The 24,282-nt window shown below is 43.2% G+C and overlaps 1 protein-coding gene across 1 annotated transcript in view; it reads left to right on the forward strand.

The window, feature by feature from the left end:
• limch1b (LIM and calponin homology domains 1b) overlaps positions 1-22,707 on the forward strand; it is a 62,648-nt gene extending 39,941 nt beyond the window's left edge. Inside the window, exons 9-25 of the mRNA XM_061834333.1 lie at positions 4,004-4,145; positions 4,520-4,677; positions 5,961-6,423; positions 8,088-8,342; positions 8,849-8,969; positions 9,184-9,248; positions 9,327-9,414; positions 9,527-9,595; positions 10,717-10,745; positions 13,693-13,785; positions 14,276-14,413; positions 15,608-15,702; positions 15,778-15,900; positions 16,603-16,680; positions 17,098-17,206; positions 18,191-18,293; positions 20,090-22,707. Of these exons, the coding sequence (XP_061690317.1) occupies positions 4,004-4,145; positions 4,520-4,677; positions 5,961-6,423; positions 8,088-8,342; positions 8,849-8,969; positions 9,184-9,248; positions 9,327-9,414; positions 9,527-9,595; positions 10,717-10,745; positions 13,693-13,785; positions 14,276-14,413; positions 15,608-15,702; positions 15,778-15,900; positions 16,603-16,680; positions 17,098-17,206; positions 18,191-18,293; positions 20,090-20,115 (2,155 nt within the window). The 3' untranslated portion in view covers positions 20,116-22,707. The remainder of the gene's footprint in view (positions 1-4,003; positions 4,146-4,519; positions 4,678-5,960; positions 6,424-8,087; positions 8,343-8,848; positions 8,970-9,183; positions 9,249-9,326; positions 9,415-9,526; positions 9,596-10,716; positions 10,746-13,692; positions 13,786-14,275; positions 14,414-15,607; positions 15,703-15,777; positions 15,901-16,602; positions 16,681-17,097; positions 17,207-18,190; positions 18,294-20,089) is intronic.
• The last annotated feature ends 1,575 nt before the right edge of the window (positions 22,708-24,282 follow it).

Raw genomic sequence — 24,282 nt, forward strand, 5'->3', positions numbered from 1 at the left:
TCGGAGAAATATTGTTTTGTTTTTCTCAATTTAAAACGGTTCCCAAGGGGCATTAGTGTAATTTTTAATCATAAAAAAGTCCTAATTTTTGACTAGGAGAAATTTGTCTGTTTTGAAGTCTTTCGTTACCGCGGTGACAAAGTGTGGAGCTGCTTGTTGAGCCCCGAGTCTAAAAAGTGGTGTGAAGAGCAAAACTGACACAAGCATGCCAAAAAGATGGAAAATTGTTTTTTCAACTATTATTGATGTTTGCTAACGTAAAAATGCTTGCAATACCTCAACAATGTGATGTATGATTTGACAATTTGAGATTTTGGTACAGATTTGAATAAGAATCACAGAAGTTGACATACATGTTTTGCCTCTGCGAGCCATGGCAAGTCATGTGGCGGGCCGGATCTGGCCCACGAGCCTTGAGTTTGACACCTCCGTGTTAAACTCTTTCTGTGTACCGAGGCTTGTAACCAGCTGCGCTCTGTAGGCCGGAAATTACAGTACTTTTTTTTCCAAGTTTATCACTTGATGGTTTTGCAGGCACGCAAGATACCTATTACTATTTGCACATTAACAAATAATACATTTTCAGTTCTATATAAAAAAATAATCATACAGATTTAAGTTTGGTGTCCAAAAATGTTCCCCGCAGGATTTAAGACGATCCCGCGCTCTAACATGTCATTACTCCACAATATTTAGGCTACTATTCCTTTTTCTCCATAATAGTCCTTTCATTTTATTTGTTTGCTAATCCCGCTTTCACTTTACAATTAGCGTATGCTAATGATACAAATCTATATATAGCATTGTTGTTGTAATCACAGCGTAACGGGCAAGGAGCGAGACTGTGGTACAGACAAATATCGGATGTTAGGAAACGAGCTTTGTTTCCTTCCTTCCGCTGATCACATTCGATGCCTGAGCGGGACAGCTGCACCTTTTGCCCACCCACCAAAAGTTCTGGAGGATTTACGGTCCAAATGGAGCTCCTCCTCCAACGCATCGTTTGCGATACATACACCAAGCCGCCAGTCGTTAAAGATGAAATGTCGATATTGTGAACTTATGGTAAAATACATTTGAACTGTACTTAAAATGTGCTGTGCATTAAAAGTAACTGTATTGTATCAAAAATACATTTTCAACGTGCTGTAGCTGCGACTTTCATTCGAATCTGTATTTTGGTTTGTTTGTTCGCGTACAACTATTGCTATTTGTATCAAGATCAGAGAATCAATGATGTCGATCAATGTATTCCCAACACAAAAATGCCGACACCCCCATGTCGACAACTTAGCCTAGCGTTTCATTATTTGCTACTTATCAAATGCTAACACTGTTAGCATAGGCTAATCTGCGGTAGCACTGCAGCTCTGGCATGCTTCCATTCAGTCCTTCTTCTGCTTGAAAGCTGCAGGTTGAGTATATTATTTTAATAAGTCTAATTGTGACATCCCAGTTAGGTGAAATTCAGAAGTACTCGGTCACAAATGCGTTTTCAGATGCAGCATGCTGACAAAGATTAGTTTCACATTTGATGGGTGTGCAGGATCTCCGGCAACACATCTTACTTGTATTGAAAAAGTAAGTGTTCCATAATATGTCCCCTTTAAAAAAAAAAAAAATAATAAAAAACTTCTGTCCCTTTTGCTTCAATTTATATGAGCTGGTGATTGGCACTGATCTTTAAAAAAGAAAAAAAAAGACTGGATAGCGCATACACATCGAGCGTTATGTCGATTGGTTGAAGCCAGTTGGCCGCCATCTTGGTACTCCCAAAACATGTGGCGGACACGGTTTACAGGTTGGATTATGGCGGGGTTTTTCCTCAAAATTTGGCGTGTAGAATTAAAACTAGTCGTGTGAGCTTGACATTTTTTCAGTTCTGATAACATGAATGATTTTTAATTGGACTTGGTAAGCCTAAAAAGGCGAAGTGCAAAGGAAAGACATAGAACATCGAGACTAGCAAGAAGCCTTGCATATTACCTAGGGCCCGATTTCTGTGATATGTTAACTTTTCCCAAAATATGCTGTGAAGCACTATCATCATGACATCGCAAAAAATAAGCATTTTGTTGTCATAAAAACATAAAATTTTAAGTCAGATATATTTGTGGATATATGGGAAAATACATGCTAAACGGATTGTTCATTTGTTATCTCTGCGACGTAAATTTCAATTTGTTTCCTCGCATTTGAAAATCAAATTCAATTTCAGCGTTCTGTATTACGAAATTCATCAAAAATTTCACAGAAAATGTGTTTTCTTGCTTTTCCACTGATGAAGTTTGGGAAAATATTGACATCGCTTTTTTTTTTGCGAAAAACCGTCGGCCTATAAAGGTGAAGCAGAGCATGATCAGTGAACAACAAGAACCGTGAACAAAACTTTGTTCCAATGAATTAAGTTCATCGGAAAAAAAAAAAAAAAAAACCTTTACAAACAAACTTTAACAGTGTCAAAGTAAATCTTTCTAACTTACCTATGGAATGTTTTCTCACAGCCACGAAACTGGCGATTAACGCACAGGTTGCCATGCTTGTTTTGGGAGTATCAAGATGGCGGATGGCGACTTCAGTTTTGGTTGCCAATGAGCCATCCAGTCTTTTATTTTAGATGAGTGGTGGTTGGCAACTCCAGCAGTTGCTTTGTGGATAAGACCGCCCCCTTGTGAATGTTTGCCGCAACACCATTCAGCCGCTTTGATAGGCAAACCATTTTTCCGTGTCTTCCGTTCAATAATCCCCACTTGTGTCTGTCTGTTGTTTGTCTCTCCATGCCCCCACGCGTCCTGCCAGCGTGTCACATGACCCACAGTAAGTCATCCAATTACCGGGTGGGGGAGAATCTGCCAGCGCTTTTCATTCGAGGGATGCGCACCGTCAGTCATGCCCGCGGAGGCCGCCGCCCAAACAGCGTCCGTTCCGTACAGCGATCGTGTTGCCGTCGGGAAATTTGCATTTTCCTCGACTTTTACGTCACCACATGTACGAATAGGTGGAGAACATAACAAGAAAAGTAGAAAAATATATATGATATATTCATAATGACCTTGAAATGTTCCTGTTTCCAAAAAGTGGAATAAATGTCTTTTCCTAGGTTGATATTTTTGTCTGACTGCTCACAACAATATGAGAAATACATTTATTACATACTTATATATCCAAAATTAATTTTACTAGCCGATAAATAGCAAGTTGATACCAAACATTTTGCGGTTTTACGGAAAATATGGAAAGATTAAGAAAAACAGTATCACACACATTAACGTTACGTTTACCATTTTCGCGATTGTCCCAACACATTTGCGGTAGGAAACGAAAATCTGCTATTTGTGGATTAACCTGTTTGGGAATCATTTACATCTTTTTCTGATATAATGCCACCACACGGCGTAATACCGCAATTGGAGTTAACCCATTCATGGGTGGGGTGGCAATTTTTTGCCTTACTGAGATAAAAGTCTCCTCACAGGCTACAATCAAGGAAATAACACTTCTTTTTCGTTTATGGTTAAATTTATATGATAATTTGAGGCAGCCATGTTGGGTCAGGAAGGAAAGGGAAATCAAGCCATGCTAAATTTGACCGATGCGTTATCCTCTCCTGATGCCAAATTATGGCTTCAGATTAAAACACTTGAATATTTTGATATACTGAAGGATATAATGCATGAAAATCATGACGTCCCAAAAATGGGACGCTGCCCACTTAAGGACACTCAATTTAGTGCAGCGTCGGTCATATCAGTTTTCATTACGTCAGAGGTTTAAAAGCCTAAAACGGCTTCAAATTAGGCGTAGGCGCCCACTCCAAATGAAAAAAAATTATTTTGCAATGTTTCAAACTCCATCGCATGTCTTCCATCCCCGCATAACCACGCAAAACATCACACGTGGGACGTCTGCAGCAATGCCAAACGCGCATATTTTGCAGCTCGTTTATTGGTTATTTTTTTTTTTTTTGCCCTCTCTTTTTCTTGTTCTCTCGTACCCTCTGCAGGAGCGTGAGCCTGATCGACATGCGCAGCGAAGACGCCGCCGCCACCGCCGCCGCCATCTTGCCGCCTCACAGTCACGTGCGTCACGAGCTGATGCACAATCAGTACAATCAGATGAAGGAGGAGGACAGCCACTGGCAGGATGTGAGCGATCCGACATCATTGATCCTTTCGTGGTAGTTTTGTTATCTTTTCCCCCCCTTTATGCCGAAAATAGTGTATTATAAAAAATATTGGGACACCTGAATTTTACACATCAGTGGTTCTTTTTTATTTATTTATTTATTTATTTTATGAAGAAATTGATTTTGCAAATGAAACGTTCTGAATTATTTTGCTGCAAAAAACACTTGCGGCTCAAGCGGGTGAAAAAGTTCGGCGTGCGGCCAAAATTAAATCACTCGCCTCGACACCTGCTTGCAACAAACTCATCTGAATTTGCACTTGGTTTTTTTTTTTCATACAAAATACATGCGACGTTACAGTTTTAATAACCGTGGCGGTTGGCGCGTGGTTAGGACCTGGCCCGGTGGAAAAGTCGGCGGCGCAGCATCTCGCAGGACCTCATCAAGAAGGAGGAGGAGAGGAAGCTGATGGAGCAGCTGATGACCGGCGGGCAGTGCGTCTCCCACAGGAGGAGAAGCATCAAGACCTACAGGGAGATCGTGGAGGACAAGTAGGTCCAGCGCTCACCTGGCGACGCGAACCGTTCAGATGGCAGACGTTGAAAAGAGTTAAACCCTCGTTAAATGCTTAAATGATCAACGCGGCTTATAACGCATGGGGGAAGTCGGACACTATCTCGTAAAAGGTAGAAACATAATATGTACAGCGAATAAGTCAGTTTTTGAACAAATGTGTTTTCGAGGGAAAATTTCAAGAGTTTTCTGCTTCTGTTTTCGAATGAAAATCAGTACTCGAACGCCGCCCCCAACAAAACCCGGAAATAATATAACGGCCCGACCAGTTGTTATTGTGTATAACGCAGCCTCTGTGCGCAGACGTGTCCCGGTAGCTACATTTTTCCTCCTATTGAAGACTATTAACCCCCCAATCTTGGCTCCAAAGAAGTGACGCGAGATAAATTCTTAGGGAAAAGAAAAGAACTCCCCACCGAAGAGATTTGATACGGAAGTTGATAGTTTTGCATTGTTTTTTTCTCGTAAACTTTAATAATGCTCTGTTCAATTAGCATTTCTGCTTTTTTCTTTTGTTTCAAAGATGTTGTTTGCTGGAGTTACGAGTAAATGTTTTTGTATGTTACGTTTTTAAAAAGAAAAAAACATTTTTGGCCCGCCCCCCCCCCTCATTAATTATTGCTTGTTTAGTTATTCTGCACTTCTGTTCATTAAAAAAAAAAAAAAAACGTTTACAAGGCTCGGGGTTGAGTCACTCCAGCCTAGCCTACTCTACTACTGAAGCATACATTTTGAACAAAAAATAAATATATTTCTTCAATTATTTTATTATACAAAGTATTCAAACTATACATGTATGTATACTATGCAATTTATTATTAGGAAAAGCTAAAAAAAAAAAAAAGCTTTAAAAAGCCTAGTTTCTGAGGCTTGGAACGCATTATTTCCTTTTCCATTAATTCTAATACAAAATATCGATTTGGTTTTTGAACAAATCCTTCTGGAACGGATTGTGGTTGAAAACCGAGGTTGTACTGTACAAAACTGAACCGCTTGTTCACAAACTCTCGACCAAGAGTCCGATTAAGGCAGCGGGAATTGGGGCGAGTCAGAAGCGAAAGTTAATTATTAAGTAATCGCTTATAAGCAACAAAGTGATTATCAAATTATTCAGCAACTCTCTTTATAGTTCTTCAATCATTTTGCTAGACGCTAGTTTGCATCTTTGCTCATCAAACAGCACAAACCGATCAGTAACGGACGACCCAAAGTGAAACTTCTTTTTTCCCGTTTTCCCCCTCGGCTGGTTCTCTCTCCGCAGGGAACGTCGCGAGGAGGAGCTGCGGGCAGCGTACCGGGGAGCCAAAACTCCCGAGGAGGCCTCCTCCATCCTCCAGCGTTACGCCCAGCGCTTCTCCGTCAGCGAGACCGTTATGGAGCGCCTGCAGCTGCCCAAGGCTCTCGACCGCAGCATCTCGTCCTCGTCGGGCTTTCCCGCCTCCCTCTCGCCCACGCCGGTCACCCCCGAGCCGTGGGAAAACGACCCCGACGGGCCCTTGAAGTACCTGCGGCAGCAGTCGGCCCCGGCCCCCAGGTTCACGTCCACGCTGGAAACGCAAGTCGACGAGTGGCCCGGAGGTTCGCCGCCGCGCCGGCCGCAGATCCGCTCGCGATCGTCCGAGCCGCCGTCCGACCGGGTGCTGTCACCCAAACCGCTGCCTTTGCTGACGCCCAAGCCTTACTTCCAGTCCTGGCCTGCCACGCCAGAACCCTGGCCCAGCAAGGTCAGTTCGATGCGGGTATTTTGTTTGTTCGCTTTCAGAAAAATAACAAAACATATTTTTTTTTTTTTTTTTTTTTTTTTTTTTGCGTGGTGAATTCAAACCCCGCATTGAAAGATCTGCAACTTAGTTGTGAATGCGTGGTTGCCCCAAACCACAAGATGGCATCATATCGCCAAGGAGCAATCAGAGCAAAGTTTATTTATGTATCAAATATTAATGACCCGCGACCTGAGTGATGATAAGCGGTACAGAAAATGGATACAGGGAAGTCTATCTATCTATCTATCTATCTATCTATCTATCTATCTATCTATCTATCTATCTATCTATCTATCTATCTATCTATCTATCTATCTATCTATCTATCTATCTATCTATCTATCTATCTATCTATCTATCTATCTATCTATCTATCTATCTATCTATCTATCTATCTATCTATCTATCTATCTATCTAAATGCCAGGTGGAAAAGACCAACTGTAACGGCTTGAAAGGGGGCATTCTGGACATTTTCAACTCAAATTATCTTGCAAATCTACTAAAAAGACATGAACATCATTTTTAAATTTGATGGCATAGGACTGAACTATTTAAAATAGGACTTACAAGTCCAATACATTCAGTAGCGAAACTCATATTGTATATCAAATACACGTGTCCCATTAAAATGACTTGAAATGCCATTAATCCGTTCCAGCGCTCCAAAAAAAAAACCCAAAATTGCTCTTTATTGTAAAACTTAATAATAGAGAGTGTTAAGAATTCATTTTAAGAAGTGTGATTAAGATGAAAAGTCGCACACATGCTCAGGTGTTGAAGTCTGCCTTTGATGGGCGTGGCCTAGTGAGTGACATCAGGTCGGTCGGATTGGTTGGTTGTTTACCGTGTTCTTAGTTCATTTAAGTGTTTGCTCCATGGATCGTCGCAAGTCTTCTCTTTTTGTACTGAACACAAATACATAATTATGTGTCCCAAACAATCAGGCTTGCACCTTGAGCCGTTTTTGATTTTTTTGTCCCAAGTAATCAAAAAACAGCTCAAGGTGCCACTGTGGCTGTCCTTGCTCACAGGTGTGAGCATTACAGTACCATAAGTGCTATTTTTAAGCAAAACAATGAATGAATGAGTGATGAGCTCGTTACTCAAAACTAAATCAAGGTACCACTGTCTCTCCGCATCCACACTTTTCATCTTGAAATATTCTTTTTTTAAAAGTCAAAACAACATGAGGCAATTATTTTTCATTTGACAGCAACACTATTTATTGTCGCAGACGCGTCGGGCAGCTCTGCTCGCGACCGGGCTGAATGTAGCCAAGCGCTTCTCTGGAATGTCTTGTCAGGGATCCTGGTCCCAGTTTGAATGGAGTCTTGTGTTCCCTATTGACTTAAGAAGTTGCCCTCTCAATGTGGAGTGGGCTCCCCGGTGGACAAAGAGGGCCCCACGCAGGCGGCGTGGAAACGGATGAGAAGGTGGAGGTATAGAAGGCCTGTGGATTGGAGGCTGGGGGGGCACACACTGGGAGAACCGAGACCCTCCGTATACCGATATTATCATTCCCAAGAGAATTTTCAGAATTATTTCATTTTATCCTGTGTTTTATTAGCATTGCCAAGCAGAATTTTATGCTAGCACAAACACCGTGTCCGTTTCCCACTCCAGGCCGACGGTTTGCTGCCGGTCAACGGAAAGGCGGGAGGCGACGACCCCGCTGCCGCTCCCGAGGACCGAGGAAGAGAACCGTCTCCGCTTTTCCTCCCGTCCTCGTCACCCAAAACCACAAGCCGCAACGCCGACTCCTCCGTAGTAGGGGGAAGTCCGGCGTCCGCCAATCCCAAGGACGCGGAGACCGAAATCCGAGGCCAGGAAGTCGGGCGCTGTTCCACGCCGCCCAGCAGGCCCACTTCACTACCAGTGGTAAAAAAAAAAAATAATAATAATAATAATAATATTGTGTCTTCCTTTACTTTATTAAATCAGTCACTGGCAGCATTTTTGGAAGCAGATTTCCTCATATTGCCAGCCATTTTTGAAATATTGTGACTGGTCTCTCAATGTCAAAAGTCATTCTCTTTCTTCACTTTGCCCTCACTGTAACATTTCGATGTTGAACAAGAAAATGGACATAATTTAAATATTCATCACTTATTAACTTACGCTATTTATGTTTTTGCCAATAAATTTACATGTTCTTCTGCTAACTCCACACGCCACCACTTTTGTGTTGTATTCCGCTATACGTTTACGGCATAAATCAAGTCTTGCCCAGCAAATACTCCAAGCTAGGTAGTATAAATGTAATAGCATAATTGGGTGAAAATGGCAAATAGTTTGTATATCTACCGTAATGCCCATGAGCATGTAATAAGCATGTTATAAGTATGTAATAATCACTGAATGTTTTGGGGGTTTTTTTTGTAAAGGAGTTGTTGAAGCCTGAGGAAAGCTTCGGGAGAAAAAGCGACCGGCAGTCGGAATCCGCTCTAGTGGAGGAAACCGTGGAGGAAAAGTGTGAATCGGCACCACATCGTCAAACATCTGCAGGTCTGAGTCACACGCTGCTCCGCTGCCCCCTTCTGGATGCTTACGGATCTGCCATATTGCAGACATATTGTGCATTTTTGGGCACAGTCATTTTTGTGTAATTTTGGACTTGATAAGTGGTCAATTTGAATGTTTGTGTACATGCAATTACAAAGTCATTTATACCTTATATTGTGTACATGTGTAGCAATACTTGAACGCTATTTACTTGCAGAATCTAAACAAGAAACCGAACTGTCGTGTCAAACGGGACTCGGGACGCACTCTATAACTTCAGTGGTGAGGCATCCAAAAACTGTTCTAGTTCAAGGTGCCATCCGTCTTGCCTATTAATCAATAATTCTGTCAAATCTGTAGACGAACATACACAGTTGCCTGCAGAAGAACCAGAAGAAAGAGGAAGGTCCATTTTATGGACTTTTACCGCCGACTGCTACAACAGAAGGTGACCTGACACACTCAGACTAAACTAGATGCTGTGACTGGTTTTGTCTATGTGCCGACAAATGTCAACTTTTCCCACCCATTTTTATATATTTTCATATTCCCCCCCGTAGGTTTTACAAACAGTACCCGCTTGCCACTGACGACCAGCAACCCAAATTTACGCTGGGAGTTCTTTGCAGGTAAACGTCCTTTTTCAGCTTTTAGGGGTGGGACAAATACCGTAATTTCCGGCCTATAAGACGCGACTTTTTTCACGCGCTTTCAACCCTGCGGCTTATGCGGTGATGCGGCTAATTTGTGGATTTTTTCTAATGGGCCACAAGGGGGCACTTGAGCAGAAAAGGTAAAAGTGAGACCGGTGGAATACATGTCCCGAGGAAGTGACTTTTAGCGATATGTTTTTGTTTCGGTTTTTTTTTTAACCGGCCCTGTTAGCGCTGTGGTAGCGTGTTGCTGCTGTGTTACAGCCGTGTCTCTTGAGATTTTTACCGGTATGTTTTTTTTTTTTTTTTTTTTAGCCGGCCCTGTTACCACTATGCTAGTGTGTTGCTGCTGTATTACTGCCGTGTCTCAGTGATTTTTACCGCTATGTTTTTTGTTTTTTTTTAACCGACCCTGTTAGCGCTGTGCTAGCGTGTTGCTGCTGTGTTACTGCCACGTCTCTGTGGTTTTTACCGGTATGTTTTTTCTTCATCGGCCCTGTTAGCACCGCGCTAGCGTGTTTCTGCTGTGTTACTGCCGCGTCTCAGTGGTTTAGGTATATTTTTTTTCTTTTAACCGTATCTGTTGGTGCTGCGCTACTGTGTAGCTGCTGCAGATGTTTTTTTGTTGTTGTTGTTGTTTTTAAACCAGCCCTGTTTGTTCTACCGTGTTGTTGCTATGTTAAGCTAAGCTAAAGTATTAAAACTTTGAAAACTCTTCCTGTGTAGCGTCTTTCTTTATAAATATCTCGGGTTTCAATGTGAGCACTTGCGGCTTTTACACAGGTGCGGCTTATGTATGTACCAAATGGTATTCCCTTTACAAATGGACCGGGTGAGGTTTATAATCCAGTGCACTCTACAGGCCGGAAATTACGGTAAAAGAATTCTTAACTGCGTCACGATGCCGATGCAAACGATTCTGAGCTAATGAATTTTTAATTTGTGCATGTAGCATTTGATGCGGTGTGAAGTGATGATCGGTATTCATCACTGTATGCCTTATTACGAACATTCTGTTTTTTTGCCAATAATCTGAATAGATAGAACCATTTGTTGCAATATCTTACTTTTTTTTTCTGTGCTTTAATATTCTGTAGATAAAGGGGAGAAGGATCACCGCAGCAATGTGAGTACAGTCGGGCTTTTTTTTTTTTTTTTAATTCTTTGCAGACACATCCCACTTTTCATACTAACAGAAGCAAGATTTGCATGACTCGATTTATGACTTGTCGAACCCGAGTCACGACTTGGGCCTCGCTTTGAAACTCGGAGGTTGTAAATGTGATGTCGTCTCACCTCTGTTCACCTCTGTTGTCCCTTTTCTGTCTCTTTTCTCCCTCAGTAGGAGAGGATATGCTAGCTGTGGAATTTTGCTCTTTTGGTAGACCAACTATCTTAGTCTTCTCCCTTCCCTTTTTTTTCCTGTGTCTGTGTGTGTGTGTGTTTGACTGATTACTGTTTTGTTTGAGGGTATCTCAACGTGTGCATGACTATCTCTGTGATTGTGGGGTTTTTGGGCGCACGTGTTGTCTGTGTCGGCGGGCGGGTGCGGCGGTGGCGGCGGCGTCCCGTCAGGTTTCAGTGCCGGTGTCACCTCAGGCCAGGCGGGCCGACCGCTTGTCCTGGGACCCGGACGAGGAGCGAAAGCGTCAGGAAAGGTGGCAGCGAGAGCAGGAGCGCCTGCTGCAGGTAGTACACGAGTAGGTCGTGAGGCCAAGCATGGCGCATGAGGCTACTTTCAACACTGCCGGGATTCTCCCCTCCCCCTGCTTTTGGTTTTGTTTGCACAAGGCACAACGCTGCCAAAAATTCTGTTACTTTTCCTGGCCCGCATTCCCTTAAAGTGGAATTCCGGTGGTTTGGATTAACAATGTATCCAATAGGTCATGTCATAAGTACCGTATCTTGAAAATTTGACGTTAATCCTTTCTCATTTGATGGTGTTTTGAGAACATTTTTATCGGCAATTACAAATTTACATGGGCGCTGCCATTTTGGCAAGTCACACGACCTACATGCACGGATGTGACGTAATAATCATGCAAACAAAGGCTCGATGGAACACAATTATGGCCAGCGCTGATTTCTCGGATTTATCCTCATCTGATGAAGAAACAGCAGTACCGCTTGATCGGGAAGACGGAGTAATACGTCTCGTGGCTGTAAATAATTTAATAATTTTCGGATGGTTCTTTGGACGTACAAACGCTGCCGGAGCTCGCTCGTCATTCCCGTCCGAAGAACCATAATTTTCTCCCAACGTAATCGAGACTTTGTTTGCACGCCTATTACGTCACATCCGCGCACGCAGGTCATGTGACTCGCCAAAATGGGGGCGCCCATGAAAATTCGTAATTGCCGATAAAAATCTTCTCAAAACAACATAAAATGAGAGGATTAAGATCACATTTTCAAGATACAGTACATGTGACATGACCTATTGGCTACATTATTAATCCAAACCACCGGAATTCCCCTTTAAATATATACATTATATATACTGTACTTCGTTATTCTGGTTGCCAAGTCAAACATTTTTTTTTATTGCGTTCAGAATTATTGATGATTTATTTTTCACGTAATCTCTCATTTATTAATTTTCCCACCCCTGCCTTTGAAACGTGCAGCTACCTTATTATTTAAACCTGGCATAAGACATCAAGCTGATTTTTAACCGCATTCCATTGCTCCTTTTAAAGCTTGCAGCCATTTTTTTTTTTAAATCGGTACTGTATTTACGTGCCTTAACATCCGCCTGTATCTCGCTGGCACCACCTGCGGGTGGCTTTGCCCACTACAACGAGCTCTGTCACAGGTTGTGCTGGGGGGGGGGGGGGGGGGGCTGCTGCCCAAATGCCTCCCTGACCCTCCTCAGTGAGAAAGGCTTCTTCCTCTGAGATGATGGATGAACGTGTGGTGCGTCATCGTGCTGCTTGTGTTTTATCCTTACATTTTACTTGCTTAAAATACTTTTTTACCAGATCTACATTAGCTCTGCGAAATAGTACAAAGAAGCTCTCTGAAGTTCAAACGACACCCACGAAGAAATTTCCATCCATCCATTTTCTTTTACCGCTTATCCTCACGGGGGTCGCGGGGAGTGCTGGAGCCTATCCCAGCTGTCAACGGGCTGGAGGCGGGACACACCCTGAACTGGTTGCCAGCCAATAGCAGGGCACATCGAGACAAAACAGTCGAACTCACAATCACACCTAGGGGCAATTTGGAGTATCCGATGAATGTTTTTTGGGGGGATGTGGGAGGAAACCCGGGGGAGAACATGCAAACTCCACACAGGCGGGTCTGGGATTGAACCCGGGACCTCAGAACTGTGAGGCCAAAGCTTTAACAGCTGAGTCCACCGTGCCGCCCCACAAAGAAATAAAATTGTTTGACTCATGCATATGTAAGTGGATCAAAATGAATCCTTTTTCTATCTGTCTGCGCGTCCTCAAGGTATCATAAATTGGACTTTTCAAAATGAAGGCCGTAAATATCTTTAAAAAACGTGTCAAAATCTGGGCTAATACGTTAGCTTCTATCAAGCTCCAATTCCGGTCGGCTTAATCGGTCATTTACAGGATCAGCTTTTGTGAACAATCTCAATTAATCTCTTGCATCTTTTTTTGACAAGAAATATTGCTAAGTGAGGACATCTACTGCTACGTTAGCTTCTCGCTAGCTCCCAAGCCTGTTAGCATACGACTTCTCTTTTCTGTGAACAAAATATTTTCTGCTTCTGTTGTCGTACATTCGAGCCCGTCGATTTGTGCCATTTGGCAAAAAATGAATGCTGGATGAAGATGTAGACTGCCGCTTTAGCTCCCGTTTCCGCTCGCTCGATCGGATTCTCAATCGTAGTACCGAACAGAAACGGCCGTCTGTCCTGTTATTCAAAGTGAAGCTCGTTTGCATGTCCAGCCATTGCCTGCTTCTTCTGTTCCCATCTTTTTCTTTACTTTTCGGCCGCGCCCAGGCAACATTTGAGGACGTGTAACTTAAATGTCGACATCCTTCGGACGTGGGTCGCAAAGTCTTTCCTTCCTGTGTGTGGTGTGTTGCCGTGGAAACAGGAAAAGTACCAGCGGGAGCAGGAGAAGCTGAAGGAGGAGTGGGAGAAGGCCCAGAGGGAGGTGGCCCAGGAGGGGAGGCGCTACCAGGAGGAGGTGGGAGCAAGTTCTTTGAAATTACCACATAAAAACTGCCGTTATACCACTGGTGTCAAACTCAAGGCCCGGGGGCCAGATCCGGCCCGCCACATGATTTTATGTGGCCCGCGAAGGCAAAGCATGTCAACTTCTGTGATTCTTGTTCAAAATCTGTACCAAAATTTCATATCATAAATCACAATGTTGAGGTATTGTAAGCGTTTTCCACGTTAGCCTTGATTTCTGATTCCAAAAATAATTCATGAATTTCATGTGTCAATATGATAAGGCGATAAACGGTTTTCATGGTTTCACAGTCATCACGGCCCTCTGAGGGGAAACCCGAGCTACAATGTGGCCCGCGACAAAAAAATGAGTTTGACACCCCCGCTTTATACTGTAACTGTTAGCATCAGAGGATAAGCGCTGTGTGTTTTGATCTTTTTCTTTAGCTTTTAATTGTATTTTATTTTTGCGCCATTCCTTCACAACTCTACCTTCACGTCAGGAACGTCTGATCCTGGAAGAGACGGTCACAGCCCTGAGCCCGCAGCCATCGGCGCCGCCGCCGGCTGAGGGCGACGACGCCATCGTTCGCTCGCTTGCCGACTGGGAACGCAAGCAGGAGCGACTGGAGAAGCTTTCGGTGAGCGACTCGTTTATTTGCTGCCCTAGTTTTCGTGTGTCTCTGGGTTGGCTAACCTTTTGGGTCCGGGGCCTCCTTAAAACCACTTCAACGTAACCACGTGTGCCCCTACAATGAAGAAAATAAGTATTTGAACACCCTGCTATATTGCAAGTTCTCCCACTTAGAAATCACGGCGGGGTCTGAAATCTTCATCGTAGGTGCATGTCCACTGTGAGGTAGACAATCTTAACGGAAAAATCCAGAAATCACAATATATGTTTTTTTTTTTTTTTTTTTAACGATTTATTTGTGTGATACAGGTGCAAATAAGTATTTGAACACCTGAAAGAACCAATGTTAATATTTGGTACAATAGCCTTTGTTTGCAATTACAGAGGTCAAACGTTTCCTGTAGTTTTTCACCAGGTTTGCACACACTGCAGGAGGGATTTTGGCCCACTCCTCCACACAGATCTTCTCTAGATCAAACAGGTTTCTCGGCTGTCGCTGAGAAACACGGAGTTTCAGCTCCCTCGAAAGATTTTCTATTGGGTTTAGGTCCGGAGACTGGCTAGGCCACGCCAGAACCTTGATATGCCTCTTACGGAGCCACTCCTTGGTTTTCCTGGTTTTGTGCTTCGGGTGCGCTTGTCATGTTGAAAGACCCAGCCACGACCCATCTTCAATGCTCTGACTGAGGGAAAGAGGTTGTTCCTCAAAATCTCACAAAACATGGCCGCGGTCATCCTCTCCTTAAATCAGTGCAGTCGTCCTGTCCCATGTGCAGAAAAACACCCCCAAAGCGTGATGGTACCTCCCCCATGCTTCACAGTAGGGACGGTGTTCTTGGGATGGAGCTCTTCATTTGTCTTCCTCCAAACGCGGTTAGTGGAATTATGACCAAAAAGTTCCATTTTGGTCTCATCTGACCACAAATTGACTCCTCTGTATCATTCAAACGGTCAGTGGCAAACTTAAGGCAGGCCTTGACATGTCCTGGTTTAAGCAGGGGAACCTTCCGTGCCATGCATGACGTCTTAGTGTATTACCAACAGTCGCCTTGGAAACGGCGGTCCCAGCTCTTTTCTGTCCTGTCGTGTAGTCCGGATCTGATATCACAATCGTATCAGAGTTTTTAGTTCACAAAAATTAAGGTAGGATAAATTATTGTTCGCACGGCTAACAGTCCTGCTTCCTGATTCGCTAACGCAGAAGGCAAGTCCAGAAAACGTGGAGTGTAGACTGCGAGAGAACGACCGGACGAGCGACATCAGCACGGCCGATGACAGCTTCAGAACAGCCCGGAGGTTTGTTGACACGGCGAAGCAAAAAAAAAAAAATGAGAAGGCCTTGACGTTGTCTGTTACGGGGTCCGTTTTCAGCTCGGAGAGTCAGAGCGGCTGCCTGCAAAATGGCCAGAAACTTCACCAAACGGCCGCCAAGACCTCCGCGCTGGCCAAGAAACGGCCAGACGCCGACGCCGGCAAGCCTCCGGGAGAGCGCAGGTGTGTGATAATTATGTGAATGTATGTAAAAAATAATAATAATAATAATTTAAAGGTACCGTAGAACCTCAATGTAATGGAGTAATAATAAGAGGGCTCGTCTGGTGTATAAATTACCAAAAAACGTGTACCAGTCTCGGGTAAAAAGACAGCAGTCAGTTCTGGTACTGATGGACTTTGTCCACAACAAGGGGGCGTTTTTCGTCTCCTCCGGTTCCGTTCAATTGAGGTTCCGCTGTATTTGCTTCTATCGTTTAAACGAGCTTCCTGCCTCTTGCGTGTTGGTGAGCGTGAAGTGTAACCATGGCAACTTTGGAGCATGCGCTGTCTGAGCATCTTAGCCAAAGTCGAGGCCTTGGTTGTGATGCTCTGCAGTCTTTCACTTCGTGTGTTTGGCCAGCAGGTGGCGCCAACCACTGTGTCCTCCACTCCATATTTACCATGCATGTCACAGCTTATTACTATGTCACGATCCATATTCCGGCAACCCACATCAATGCAGGCTCTGGTCTACGGCGTCAGAACTAAATCAGGCAGAGGCGGTTTCTGGATGAATCCGTGAGGTCATCCTCACTGTTTGAAACCCTCCAAAATCAAGACGAACCAAAACGAGTGCAGGTTTTGATGAAGGCTACGCAGTTGGTTGCATAGTCGTCTGCATTCCCCCCCCCCCCCCCCGAAATTTTGTCCATTTCTGCCCAGGAGCGCGCCCGCCTCTACCGACGCGGGCCGCAGCCCGTCCAAGCCCCGCTCGCCTTCTGTCGACGCACCGCCGAACAGGTATCGTCACTGCTGCCGTTTGGTCCGGGGCGGACTGGCCGACGGGCAAACCGGGCAATCCTCTGGGGCGGGGTTTTTTTTTTTTTTCCCCCACCTCAGAGGTCCGACCCACGACTTATTGGGGCAGCCCGTTGGTCTGTCTTTTTGTAGACAGTCGACCGGACCCGGTCCCAGTCCACCCCTGGTTGTCCTCTGCTTGTGCTTCCTGTCGTGATGACGAGACTGAAAGTATTGAGACGTGCTTGAACTTACGAAAAGAGGGTGGATGACGGCAAATAACTGAATTATAAATATTCAAACCTCAGAATGAATTGACATTGAATTGAACATTATACCAGTGGAACGGTACCAGTGCAGCCTTTTGTCTTTGTACTTGGTGAAGCAGCATGCGGTTTTCCTTTGTTTTGACCGTTTTAGGTCTGTGAGCGGCAAGAAGCTGTGCTCCAGCTGCGGGCAGCCCTTGGGCAAGGGGGCCGCCATGATCATCGAGTCCCTCAGCCTCTACTTTCACATCGACTGCTTTAAGGTTCGCGAAGTCGCCGCCTGCCTTCGTTTTTCTGTCTTTACTTCCGTGGGTGTTCCGTCTTTCACAGATCACCCGTTGCCATATCCCATAATTTCGGGTGAAATCCTAAAAACGTGCATGTGAGGTTGATTGAAGACCTCTAAATTGCCCGTAGGTGCGAATGATTGTTTATATGTGCCCTACGATTGGCTGGCGACCAGTTCCGGGTGTACCCCGCCTGTCGCCTGAAGATTGCTGGGATAGGCTCCAGCACGTCCGCAGCCCTCGTGAGGATAAGCGGATGATTGTGTGAATGAATGCTACACCCCAAACCGGTAACTGAAGCATTATCAGTGATTATAATTATCAATGATCAATCATCATTTATTTTGTGCAAAAAGTAATCATCAGTTTATGTAGAATGGAGACAGTTATTTGCAGCTGTAGTTCCAACTACGGAGTTGAACCAGCCTCGGAAGTTGAAATCAAACTCGTCACCCTTCGCAATTAATAAGTGTCCAAGAAGTTTCTCTTCATTTTTTTGGTTTGATTACTTCTGAGGTCCTGGGTTCAATCCTGGACCTGCCTGTGTTTGCATGTTCTCCCCGTGCCTGCCTGGCTTTCCTCCGGGCTCTCCGATTTCCTCCCACATCCCTAAAACACGCAACATTATTTGGAGACACTAAATTGCCCATAGGTGTGACTGTGACTGCGGCTGTTTGTCTCGATGGTGCCCTGCGATTGGCTGGCAACCAGTTCAGGGTGTGCCCCGCCTCCTGCCCGTTGACAGCCGGGATCGGCTCCGTGCGACCCTTGTGAGGATAAGCGGCAAAGAAAATGGATGGATGGATATTAAACGATTCAAGATAACAATATAATCGGTTAATAAATGGCAATCAGGGAAAAAAGATCACTCAGAATACATTTTGATGTGATTATTTGATGAAATGATTGAGAAACTAATCAATTTGAAAAATATTTTTTGGTTTTGTTCGCGGCGCTTAGTGTGGGGTGTGCAAGGGCCAATTGGGAGACACGTCCACGGGCACCGACGTCCGGATCCGGAGCGGCCTCCTCAACTGCCACCAGTGCTACATTCGATCCCGCTGTGAGTTGAAACGCCACCCCACACCCCCACCCCACGTCCTCCGTTAACATTTTCTCAATTTAGTGCGTGATCGTGAACATGACAAATCTGCGTTTTCTGGACAAAAATCAAAACAAAAGTGTTGCGCGTTAAGAGTTAAAAGTGTCAAAGGTTACGTGGAGAAAAATACTAATCGCTCCCTTTGAAGACTTTAGGACTAAATGTACAGCATGACAAAGCGTTTTCTCTAAGTCGAATCATGACTTTGCTTTTTAAAGCACAAAATTGAAAATGTGAAATAATCTGAATGAATACCTTGCAGGCTCACAATCATCTATTCGGCCATCCGCATAATCTGTGTTGTCCACCAGGGGTGTCAAACTGTAGTTATGGTTTTCCCGCAAATGGCCATTGTGACCATAAAGATCATTAATTGCATCATCATATTTACACGAGAATTTTATGAACTAGTTTTGGAATCAGAAATCAAGGGTAATGGGTTTTTCAACTATTGTTGATGTTTGGAAAAAATAAAAATGCTTGCAATCTCTCATCACCATCTATATGACATGAAAATTGGAGATTTTGATACAGATTTTAACAAAAAAAAATCATGGAAGTTCATACACATGATAAGCCCTCGCGGGCCACATAAAATCATGTGGGGGGCCGGATCTGGCCCCCGGGTCTTGAGTTTGACACCTGTGATGTAATCCTCCCCAAAAAAAAAAAAAAATACATTATAATCCAGATCAATTCAAACTCTGGATAAAGATACAGAAACTGTTGAATGAATACAAAAAATTGTCAAAAATCTGAATTCATCCAGGTTTCGATAGGCCCACTTCCTTTTTTTAACCGAATATTTATTTAAAAAAAATTATTAGCTTCCCTGAATGCCAATGCAATGACAAAATTGAAATACAAATTGTACCTTTAATAAATGATGCAAACCAGGGGTCTCAAACATGCGGCCCGCGGGCCATTTGCGGCCCGCGAGATGATATTTTGCGGCCCCCACCTTAATATGGAATTATTATATATATATATATCTTGGGTTTTATACGGATGGCACTTTTACAGTGTTGTGTGCGGAGTTTTTTGTTTAAGAAAAAATAGATGTTTGAGAAGCTAGGATTGTTTTTAATTTGTAATTTTAATTTCACATAAATCCACGTGCGCTCAGTCAGATGGATTCCGCCTCCAGCGACCCCAAGTTAAATTGAGTTTGAAACCCCTGTTGAGAAAGTGTTTAAAAATATCTACAAATGTATTTTCCATCATTAAATAGAGTTGACTAGACCAGAACTGTCATTTTTAAAAAGTACTGTACGTGATTTAAAAAGTAAATCACTGAAGACACACTAGCACGATACTCGGTTTGAAGATTTAATTTTCATTTTTTTACATGGCACAGTTTGAGAATTTCGGGCACACTCGACCATTTTTTTTACGCCGCCGCAAAGGTTGTTAGCTTTCCAAGTACCACCATGGCCCTAAATGCAGTATCGGGAGCAAAAACTGAACTGAACCAAGGATTTTTGAACAGTTCTCAAAGGTTGATTGACAATTTGTTGAACTGAACCGTACTTGGTGATTCTTTTGTGTACCACAAGAGGGAGCTCAACTACCGTTCGTGGTATCCGTAGCACATTTTGACTAGACTATCTGATACCGCTTAGACCTTAGACCGCAGTCCTCTTAGACCTCAGCCCCCCCCCCCCCCCCCCTCAGTCCCCTCCCCCCTGACGTCAACCGACCCTCCCGACTGTTTCCGCCTCCTGAGCGTCTGCGACTCTTCTCGTTTATCCTTGAAGCGGCCGGGCAGCCGACCACCTTGTGACGCCTCCGGTCCAGTTGAGCCGGATCGTCCCCGCCGGACCCCGCCCTCCCCCCTCCGTTCGTCGCGTGGGCCAACCCGAGACTTTCCATCCGTACGCCGTCGAGTGTCAACGTTAATAACGATCATTGGGTCATATTTGCATTTTTTATGAAGCACAGCCGATTTGGACTTCCTTTCATATTCATATAAAGTAAATGAACTTCACTCACAAATACTTTAATTGGATTTAACCTGGTTGAGGAATTTTATCATTTTTCACAAAACTGCATCCATTTTACGTCTCCGCCAGAAGCAGATGACGCGAAAGAGGGAAATTACCCCTCGCCAACATGTCACGCGACGCCTTTTGCATTTTTTTTTTTTTTAATTGTATACCTCAGTAATCGTGTTTGGGAAAAATGAGTATAATCCAAATAATCCGCAAAGGCTTCCACTGACAAACACGCTTTGAATGTTATTCACGAGGGCAATAACTGGACTCGCTACTTTAACACGTGCCTTAGGGACAAATGGATGATGACGCAGAAAAATACATATTTTGGGAGTGGGGGGGGAGTTTTTATTTTATTTGAAGGAGGAAAAGTGGCCAAATTTTTCACCGCACTCCAATTTCCTTTGTCGCAACTCGTCCGCTTTTCCACATTAGCGTTTTTGCAGGGATTAAACGCGCTCGCCGAGCATTTTGAGAAACACGCGCCGAACGAGTCCAATCGACCTTTCGCCGAAGCCAAAAGTCGCCGCCGCCGCCGCCGCTTTCCTGACCGAGAACCTCCGGAATGTTTGTGATTTTATGCGCGGACGCGAATTGAATTTTTATTTCGGGCTATGGATAAAGCCATGCAGTCAATAATCAGTTGATCCCCTAAAAAGAATAAATGGATGAATACATAAATAATACTGCAACCGAAGCTAGCCCAATGGACCTTTCCCGTGGCGATCTTAAGCTCCGCCCCCTTCGCCATGTTCCCACAAGCTTCCAAAATGGCGACTGAACAGAACAGGTTTGAAGTCGATTCTCTTATCGCGTTATTCCAGATAATATCGGGGTATGTTTATTTTTTTTTTCCTCGTGATGAAAGTCCTCCGTATTTTTAAATTTTCATGAAAATTGCTCCGGAAAATTGAGGAAAAATTGCCTAAAATTAATCCTGGTATTAGTTGACAACATTGAACGAACATGCGTTTGAGTTCGTGGTTTTGGTTTCACGGGCGAAGCCATGTTGAGGCACTAAGACGACTAACTTTAACGCCCCCTCCTCTCGGATTCTTTCAAGACGTCGCTTATTTTCTGTGATCTCGACATTAATTTACGTATTTCTTTCATAAACGTTGTTAACTAAACAAGCCTGCTCCAAAACAACCGGTATTCACCCGGAAACAGGAAATGCAAGTTAACCGCACTGAGCATGTACGAAAGCGCATGTTCAGAACTGCCTCACGTAATGCGAGCGCATTTACGTCGAAAGTCAAAGGAAATTCGGTTACACCAGGGGTGCTCATTGCGTCGATCGCGAGGCAGTGTGACGGCGTAAAAAAAACAAAAAACATTAGACTGTCATCCTCCTCCTCGCTTGATTCAGGTGTGGCCAATAAGTTGAGCGCATGCACATAAAGGCGCGTTCTAGCAAGCCGGCCTCCTATTTACGGCAGTCCCGTAGTGCGTGCCCCCCCCCCCCCCACTCCCCTCAAAACAAGGACCCCTTGTAACCTAGCAGGATAGCATTCATCAGAATTGCACGTTCGCCAAGTGCATCTGAGGACCATTTTCTTCGTAACGTTAACTTTTCCAGGCGCACGCTACTGACACCGGGCACTGCTTGTGGGACAATACAGCGAGAGGGGCGATCTGATTGGCTATTATTGTACGAGTGATTGACAGGTCGGAAAGGTCCATTGAATGTAAACCATCGATGGAGAAATGTTGAACCCCCCCCCCCAAAAAAAAAATTGGTCAAAAATTAGTTTGAATTGGAATTACCCCAGATTAGATGTGTCAAACTCATTTTTATCACGGGCCACATTATAGTTCCAGTTTCTGTCAGAGGACCCTTATGACTGAAACCATGAAAATCTTTAATTGACCCGTCATATTCACACGTTTCAATTTCTCAACTAGTTTTGGAAACAGAAATCAAGTTTAACGGGGTTTTCAAATTATTGTTGATGTTTGGTGACACAAAAAAAACGCTTGCAATATATCAACGTCATCGTTAGGGTTAGGAATTTGGTTCAAATTTTAACAAAAATCATGATGCCCATGATTCGCCTACGCGGGCCACATAAAATCATGTGGCGGGCCACATCTGGCCCCCAGGCCTTGAGTTTGACACCTGTGCCCTAGATTTTAAAACATTTTTACGCGTATGCGGCAAGCTCGTCGGCCTTAACAACAGTAGCTAAGCGGCCCCGAGCGAAAGGTCCGTTGACGGTATGCCAACTTTTTATGTTTTGCTTTTTTTTTTTTTTTTTGCATTTTCACAGCTGGGCAGTGTGCTGCGAATGTAAAGTCAATCAATAAAATGCACGTTTAAGCCTAAAACCAAAAGATACTGTAAAAAAAAATATATATATATATATATATATATATATATATATATAATATATATATATATATATATAAATCCCCGCAATAGCGTGCTTCCCTGTGTAGTCGAGGTTTTCCCTCGTTCAGTATTTTCCTCCGCCCGTCGTCTTTTACTGCGGAGGCTTTCTCGTGTATTTATTGTAATAGTCACCTGAATACTGTCAGCACATTTTAAATGTATTCTTTCATTCACTGTGTCAATGCAACGACTGTTTTGTTTATAAAAAAAATAAAAATAAAAAATATCCAAAGTCGGTTTTGAGACGTTTCGCATCATTTGTTGGGTCGCTCACTATTTTCAGTTTTCAGGAGCGCGTTAATAACATCGATCAAAAGTGAAATTTTGATCCACTGAAGATCAGCAGATTGTGCAGGTAAGCCTGCTTATTTATTTTTTTAAAACTTATTTTTCCCTCCTAATTGCTTTATTATAATAGATGTTGAGAGCTGTAAGCAAATATATTTGATAGTTGCACAAAACGTATGTCGCTCCACAATTGTTTTTGTGGCTTGTGATAAATTATCATTTAAAACAATTTTTACATGTGTAATCATTAACTTGACAGAATTATACAACTCATTTTTCAGTACAGTGATGCCTCAGTTCTCGACCACAATCCGTTCCAGAAAAACGGTTCTAGAAGTGATTTGTTCAAAAACCGAATCGATGTTTCCCATTACAATGAATGGAAAAAGAAATAATGCGTTCCAAGCCCAAGAAATTGGGCTTTTTAAAGCATTTTTTTAGCTTTTCCTGATAATAAACTGCATAGTAGAAATACATGTATAGTTTAAATACTTAATATAATAAAATATTTTAAGAAATATATTTATTTTTTGCTTAAAATGTATGCTTCAGTAGTAGAGTACGCTACGCTGGGAGCGCATTGCCATATCTGTATCTTTTTTTTTTTGTTAACAAAAGTGCAGAATAACTTTAAACAAGCAACTTGCAAATTTTTTTTCAGGGGGTGTTCAATAGACAATAACAAAGCGCGTCGTAGGTCAGCTGGTTTAGCCGAGCAATATGTTATTTCCGAGTTAGGGGGCGTTCGAGTAACGATTTTTTTTTATTTTTTTTTTTTTAAACGGAAGCAAAAAAAATCTCAAAATTTTCTGTTCAAAAACCGATTTGTTCGAAAACGGGGACGTTCAAGAACCGAGGCGTTACTGTATTTTTTAGACAACGCTTTGAGTTTTTTCCCCCCCAAGTATTTATAATTACGCTATATTGTATGTGGATTTTTGTAGTGTAAGGTTATGACTTTACTGTACCTATGTGTTAAAATATCATCCTTTAGTGAGACTTTTTTAACTATGATGACAAATATAAACAGACTTTTTGAAATGTGATATTGTTCTAAAACTCACTTGCAACAGTAACAATAGAAAAATATAAAAGTTTTTTTTTATTTTAATCTGAACATTTCCATGTGTACTGTTAGCCGTGCACTAATATTTGATGCAAATATAAATTAGCATTTATTTCCCCTCAATTTGTGAACCCTGACCTTGCCCACTCTTTACCGTGTGTCACTGAAGCCGTCAATAAAAAACATGACCGAGACGTTTTGTTTTTCGCT

Source organism: Syngnathoides biaculeatus, chromosome 11 (assembly GCF_019802595.1).
Source record: "Syngnathoides biaculeatus isolate LvHL_M chromosome 11, ASM1980259v1, whole genome shotgun sequence".
Lineage (NCBI taxonomy): Eukaryota > Metazoa > Chordata > Actinopteri > Syngnathiformes > Syngnathidae > Syngnathoides > Syngnathoides biaculeatus.